Below are 7386 nucleotides of genomic sequence, written 5' to 3'. Positions count from 1 at the left end.
TATCAAACTTTTCATGGTCGTGATCTGGATGGTTAGAACAAACGAAACACTTGAAAAGAAAAATATGAATCCCCATGAACAAGGTTACGCAAAGAAAGGAAACATAAAACCGGCCGATAGTGAACAAAGTAGGAAAGGAACGAAATTCACTAAGGAGGGGTTGTTTCTGTTTCCGAAGAACGAGCAAAGGCCAAAAGTTTCCATTTTCGGGCTTTGCTTCCCATCCTCATGACGTACTCCATGAAAACGGTCACCGAAAACACAAATTTTTGTAAACGTTTGCCGAAGATGGAATTTTTGAACAGTCGTCAGTTTCACCTTTTTGTGGGAACCAGTTTCATGAGGTTGACACGCGCTATAAGGGTAAGGCTCGGTCAATGCTCCAATGCTGTAAGGTTTTACTTATTAGAAGACACTGGAAACGAGTCTGAAAATTATCCGGCCATATCCCACCATTTCTTCAATTGGGAGAGTTTGATCAATGACCGTCCACGTCAGTTGCTAGGCAAACCACCAATCACAATTTATAGAGATACCTGTTTCAGAGCGAATTAATGGACCGCTGTTCGCATGACAAGCGTTTGTATAAAATTCTTAGAAAAGGCGAGAAAAAAATCTTAAGGACAACAACCCTCAAGGTGAAACTGGATTGACAATAGATGTGGTCATGCTTGAACTAACTGCTTTTGTGTAAGGTATATTTCGAGACAACAGCCTCCGGCAAAACTCATTCATTGTTTTTTTTTTTCCATTTCCAACCGATATTATTCAAATTGCTTTGACGAAAGCAGTCCTGACAAAAATAGTGTAGAATTTAGAACGATCATTCGTTGCTTCTCAACCAATACGATTGGCAATTGCACTCAGCGAACTCGTGTGCATGAAAACTTCGAAAAGTTTCGAAAGTTGGCAATCTTCGCTGCCTTGGATACAGTTGGAAGAGGCGGACTAATCAAGCTTTTATCCACCTTTTGGGCTTCAATAATTTATCAGTTTAAACGTGCATATCAAATTAGCTAGAGCAAATTTGACTTCAAGTGGCCATATTTGCAGGATTTTTGGCAGTTTTTAGTGCTATAAATCTAAGAAACTCGATTGGATTAGCAACATGGCTTTGAGCTCGGCTAAGATGTGCTTCATGGCTGTTCTTCAGTTTTATGTGTTCCTGTTTCAAACGACTGGTGAGTGAATTCATATTTCCGCTGTTATGTTAAATAATCTCCTCGCTGGCTTGGCACGATATCATACTTTATAAGGTTACAATGAAATTTCTGTCATCTCATTATTCGTCATTATTTTTCGGCTGGCTGTTAAATTAGTGATGTTTTAAAATGAACTTACAGCTGAACTTACAGAGCTACTCACACTTAGTTGTTTTGTATTGGTTTTTACTCGAATTAAATGCACTAGATATCAATTTAATTGTTAACGCTATAATAATCTCGAAGACTGCTATGCAACGTGGTTTTGTAGTTGTGCATACAAACGCATAAATGGTTGAGCCCGGTAACTACGTAAACACGCTAAGAACTTGAAACGGAAATTTATAATGCGATGTTACAAACTTCTCCTTAAAGTCATTGCCACAACTGTATCAGGTGCTCGTTAATATCCTCTGGTTTTCTTCTATGCTCCTTTAGATTAATGAGACGAGTACACGGTTTCGAACAAGGTATAAGAAAACAATCGAGATAGCTGAATAAATTATTGATCGATGTTCAGTCGAGCTCGTTGCAACGTTCGGGTTGATTGCGTGGTAATACCTACAGATGAATATATACGGCTGTTTCGAGAAAGGTTGTCGGATTAAAGCGTAAAAGCGCATGCGAGAATCCCGAAGATTAGTTTGGGTAGAAGTGGATAGCTGCACCATGCGCTGAATTCTTAAATAGATAAAACAAATTGGCAAATGTCGTTTCCTACGTTTTCTTTATCTTAACCGGTAGAAGCAAGGTTCTTTTCGCCACTTGAATTTTCTTAAAGTCGTGTAACAGTGAAAGAAAAGCTACGAAAAACTCTGCGGTCTTATGAGCGGAAAATCTAATGTATCCTCGCTGATACTTCACGTACAAAAATACAAATTTGTAGATTATTTCGTCTACACCGATATACAAAATTCCAGTGAATACCCAGACTACCGTTTGGTCTTGTCGCGTATGCTGGACGCTTTCATTCGACAATCTTTCTCGAAACGGTTATATTAAACTGATTGAAGCCAAAAGTTTATCGCTTAGCTTTGTAAACATAATTTTATTGTTTTTGGTGAAAATTCTCGAACGTCTCAGTCGTTAGAGAATCGTGCGTTGTGAAGACTTAAAAATCTTTAAGCACGTAGTTACGAAACTGAAAGTTCGTACATTTCAGTGATAAACTTAGTGTAGCCTAGTCTGGAAGCGTTCCTCGTTCCTCCTCGCAGCCACCACCCCTTCCCCCTACCCCTTTAACAGAAGCTGTCCACATATCGCAATCCCATATAGACTCAGCAGTTCTCCAATAACATCCCCCCATATTCACCTTGATCCTCGTTTACACGCATTTACCCTAGTATACCTCAGGCACCCTCTTCGTTCTCAGAGCTACTCTTAGAAACCAAGCGTGTCTCAAGTATTGCACGAAATAGCAAACTGCAATTATATACTAAGCAGTTTTCTTGCAATTAAATGATTATAATAATTATTATTATTTATTTTGCAATAGCTGGACAATCTGTCAGTAATTGGAGAGCATGGGGCGAATGCTCAAAGGACTGTGATGGTGAACAAACTCGAACACGAGAGTGTATTGCGTCCACACCGTGTGGGACGCTAGAGGACAAGAGAGAATGTAGCACTAATTGGTGTTTAAGTAAGTACCACTTGCACAAACTTACCGCTGTAGCTGGCGGGATGTCGCGCAAGTACTTTGTTCCTCTTTAACGAGGGCAGCGAGGCCGCGAGGAGATTGCCGCTAATGTCCACGGAGAGAAAGCAATTGTGCGGGAAATTACGAAGGTTACACTTGTACCCTTGGTCCCCTTATATACCTGCCTCTACCTTTAGAACAAAAGTTCAGAACTAGCTGTTGTATGAAGTCTGTGAAGCATCGAACAATGCAAAGCTTTGGGCAGGAAGCAAATGAGCTGAGTACAGCTCCGATATGACGAATTTTAGAGCAAATTAATCTGGTGATAGAAAATAATTAATCTTGTGGGGAGGGTGGTGTTGTACTTCAATAATCTACGCACTTTGAATTATGGCCGCATTTTGTAGTATCTGGTGGACTTTGCAATAACACTACGAAGAAAACAGCTTTATCCCTTTTTTTAAAAGAATGAAACGAAGGAAGATTCAAACCATCCTCTTTTTTTATTAGCAACTACGGCTAATGAGCAGATTGAGTTAGAGGTTCTCGTCCATTGAGCCACAGTTATTGTTCAGCGATAGGGAACAGAGGCTCTAGGAAAAAAATATTTTGGCAACATTTAATTAGCGAACTTTTCGTATCCAATAGCCGGGCGAACGCTGGCGACGAGACTCGACGAGGTAGCAAAATTTTGGTAGTTCTCCTCCCTCTCGATTTAAGAGAGGGCGAGATAAAGAAATAAATCATGGACTGGGAAATCTTTTAAGAATTAACTAAGCTGACATAGTTTTTAGGACAAAAGCAGACAGAACTCACCACAATTGGGACTCAGGTCACTTCCAAAGCTTCTACTTACAATTAATTCGCCCAACCTGGACTGGATCACTGTAGTATTTATATTTAATGTGGCTAATACTTTATTTTTCTTATTTGCTTTACCTAGCCTTAGAAATGATTGTTGCCTTGGCAATCATTGCAGCTGCGATTCTAACAATAGTCATCGTCATCATTGCGCTTCTGTGCAGAATAAGACGAGAAAGGATTAAGAGAAAACAAGAACCTGCGTGAGTGCACATAAGGTTTATACAACACCCCTGAGTCACATTATAAACAGCCCGTCCCGTGTCAAGTCAATGGTTGAAATTGATCACGTGATAGACACAGCTGGAACATTATCACGGCTCAAATATGCTGTAAAAATGACAATGCTTGGAAAGCATCTAGTGATCACGTGCGCCGCATTATTAGGAAGCACCAAAAATGTCCTGAGCTTAGCACCAGTTACAAGAAATTAAATAGGCTCCGAATCTCCATTAAATTTTTTAAAATCTGGTGTTTTACTTCAAAGCTTCAACAGGGAATCTTTAAAAAGTAATGAGGCAATATTTCGGGCCTCTAAAATTACTATACTTCTCTAATATCGGAGAATATTCTTTGTATGGGAATTCAGTTTCCCCCAATTATTCTCCAGTCATGTACTTTTTGTAATTTCTGTGATTTATTTACTTGTACTAGCATGACAAAGTATTACTAAACTTAAACTTAAAATTAATACGCGGGTAACCAGGAATAACTTCTATTTTCGTGAAAAATTAAGAAGGACTTCAACTCCTCGATTTTAATAAGGGAAACTGAGTTTCATCTATAAACAACACACCTAATTCTAGGCCAGAAGGTAAACCATACCCTACTTTAGACCAAAATGGTCAAAACCTACATCCTACGCCAAGACCAGAACGCTTTAGAAACCGTACAGGCACCCTTTGGCGCAGCACTATAATTATAACATATATGTTAGGGAATAACCCCAGATCTTAGTATTTCACGTTCATATCAATAGTAGTTTCTTTTCAGTTTGGTTTTGCCTCTGTAGTGTTTTTCTTCCTTGGTTAAAGGTTATTTTAAGATTTCCTTCCTTCTGAAGACACGTTTATACGGTGTAAACAAAAGTCATGATGACACAATCTCTTCAAATTGCACAAAAACAAAAACAAAATTGCATTGAAACCTTAAATTTGTCCTATTTTTCTATTACAGGAACATTACGCACTCAATCGAACGAATGTACGATGACGCAATTAGCACACGGAGTCAGTCCATGCGCCATTTTCCTTCAGTTGACAGTTTTCCAGAACCTCTAAAAGAACCGGAGGAACTGGGACTGGACAGCTTTGCCTTCGACACCGAAAGCTTGGCTGAGAGCATTAGAGAAGTCAGCTACTCATTCGGCGCAGACGAGGAGTACCAACCACAAGGACAAGCGAAAAAGGAAGAGGAAAAGAGGATTTCCCTTAAGGTTGTCTCCGTGACGGAGACCCAAGCTATCGGTAAAGACCTTGAGGTCAAAGACACGCCCCCTCCGGTTTATGCAGTTGTGATGAAGCCTCGAACTCAAGATGCGAGGCTGTAGTTGTACGTTTTAACAAACTTAGTTTGAACTTCTAGGAAAGATTGTGTGATGGCTAACCAACTTAGAAAGATTGCGTGACGTGTAGAAGAACTTGCGCAATATGGAAAGTGCTATGTTACAATCGAACGAGGATAGGACCAGAATGGTGCAGAGCTTTTATCTTTTAGTTTCTGTTACTAATCTCTTGTACCAATGTAATGCTAAAATATGATAAGAAAATATATTGATAAGTGGGAGGAGTTCATGGGGGAGGCCGGTCAGGGCGCTTTAAATCATTTGGCGAGTTTTTGGCTTCTATTTGCCGGTCTAGAATTAAATTCCCCCTATTAAGAGCCAAAAATATTCAGAATTGTTCATTTTGTGATAAAAGTATGAAACTTGCCAAGATTACTAAATCACGCTACGTCCAACAATAACCACTTTTACGACAAGAAAATGTTGTCCTGCCACTTTCTATTTACGCTACTTTCATTATGTACTCTGAAAAACTAAGATAAACTATTTTTGTAGCATTATCCTCGAAAATGTTTCAGCATTTTTCGATAAATACCATAAGGTTTCATGATTGCTAAGATTTTGTTTCGAAATAAAACGCATTTTTAAAATATAGATTTGTCTGATGATCACAGGGTCTTCTTAAGGATTTCCATCTTTGATCACCTTGCCTGCTTCCACATTGCACCGTTAATTCGTTTTATAAATATCAACAAAAAAAAAAAATCATGGTCTCAGCCAAGGCAAATCAAGAGCGAGTGTCAGCAAGAATCAAACAAAATCGGAAATTAGCGGCAAAAATGTGAAAATCCAAATTTGCTCAAACTCGGACTATTAATAGTTCATATTGAACTATTCATGGATATATGATTTATTTCTCAAATGGTTGTTGTGGGCTTATGCATTAGAAATGCTTAAGGCCCGCTAAGTCCTCAAAAGCTTTTGACAACCGCAGATTATTAGTTTTCACGGACAAAAAATTGTGGGTCTGTTTTTTCTTCTGTTTTTTTTTTTTTAATTCTTTTAATTTTTGTTTTTTTCCAACGAACTGGCTTCAATCTGAGACACTTAGACACTTGCATAACCCGGCTGCGAGAGCATCCTGTTTTCGGCTCTTGTTTGACCCGCTTAACTATGGAGTGGGAAGTAAAGGCCTGGCTAAACTAGGAAACATTATGACAGAACATTGTTGGGGGGGAAATGTTCCCCAGTTTAGTCGCGCGGGAAACATATGTTGCGGAAACAAATTTTGCTGCTCGGAAACACAAAATGTTTTTGCCCCAAGTCCAGAATATTTTTGCTTACCGGACACAAATTTCGCGTCCGAAGCACATGTTTCCCAGTTTAGCCGCCATGAAAACAATGTTGACAAGGTTCCAGTGCTGCCCATTAAAAATGCTCCCAGTAACGGCGAGCGTACAACATTGGCTAACCGCGAGGTCGAAGTAGAAGAGCCACAAACAGGTGAGAGAAAGGGGAAGGGAAAGAAGGAAAGTAACTGGACGGGCGAGTGGAGAGAAGGAAGTGGCTTACTGTCGAATCGATGCACGGATTTCAGAGAAATATGGTATCACAAGGGACAATTACAAAAGATCACAAATTATGAGAGAACAAGCCCCAGAACAAAAAAGATGTCTCCCCAGTCTTCTTCGAAAGTCAGTTTATTATAATGCGCATGCGTGACTCTTTGTTTCCTCGTTTAGCCACCGGGGCAGCAAAGTATTTTGTTTGTTTCCCGCTAATCTAGCCACCCCGCAAACAGGTCGAAACATAGCAAGAAAAAATGCTTCCGCAACAATGTTTCCTAGTTTAACCTGGCCTTTAAGGTAAGGTATTTAGTTGAGAAACTTGACAGTATTTGTACTTCCTAGGAGCAATCGTGCTCTTAGGGTTCGTCACGCAATCTTTCTCCCCAAAGTGTAAGAGAAAGATTGCGCGACGAGCCCAAAGGGCGTCTGCGTAGGAGGCTAATACGAACTCTTATATGACTTTAGTTTCCCACGGTGTCCAATCGATGACAATCGGTACCAATCAATATCAATACATCGATTGATGTCGATAATAGATGACCAATCAATGAAGATGATTTGTGTGAACCTTTATCGATTGGTCATTTTATTCAGGTTTGGAACCGATAAGAA

The 7386-nt window shown here is 39.6% G+C and overlaps 1 protein-coding gene across 2 annotated transcripts; it reads left to right on the top strand.

Annotated features, from left to right (window-relative positions):
• Positions 1-540: 540 nt before the first annotated feature.
• On the top strand, positions 541-5860 carry LOC110059228 (uncharacterized). 2 transcript variants are annotated; one of them, XM_020765927.2, is made up of 5 exons: positions 541-695; positions 1054-1181; positions 2698-2844; positions 3785-3905; positions 4879-5860. In XM_020765927.2, exons 2-5 carry the CDS (start codon positions 1109-1111, stop codon positions 5249-5251), a joined length of 714 nt encoding a protein of 237 aa, XP_020621586.2. In that variant the 5' UTR covers positions 541-695; positions 1054-1108; the 3' UTR covers positions 5252-5860. The 2 variants fall into 2 exon arrangements, with proteins under 2 accessions (XP_020621586.2, XP_020621583.2); XM_020765924.2 differs by lacking the exon at positions 541-695 and having other exon boundaries at positions 724-1181.
• Positions 5861-7386: the final 1526 nt, after the last annotated feature.

Source organism: Orbicella faveolata, unplaced genomic scaffold, assembly GCF_042242905.1.
Source record: "Orbicella faveolata isolate gen_17 unplaced genomic scaffold, um_ofav_v1 contig_25, whole genome shotgun sequence".
NCBI lineage: Eukaryota > Metazoa > Cnidaria > Anthozoa > Scleractinia > Merulinidae > Orbicella > Orbicella faveolata.
Note: the sequence above shows the minus strand (reverse complement) of the source record. Positions and strands in the feature narration are given on the sequence as shown.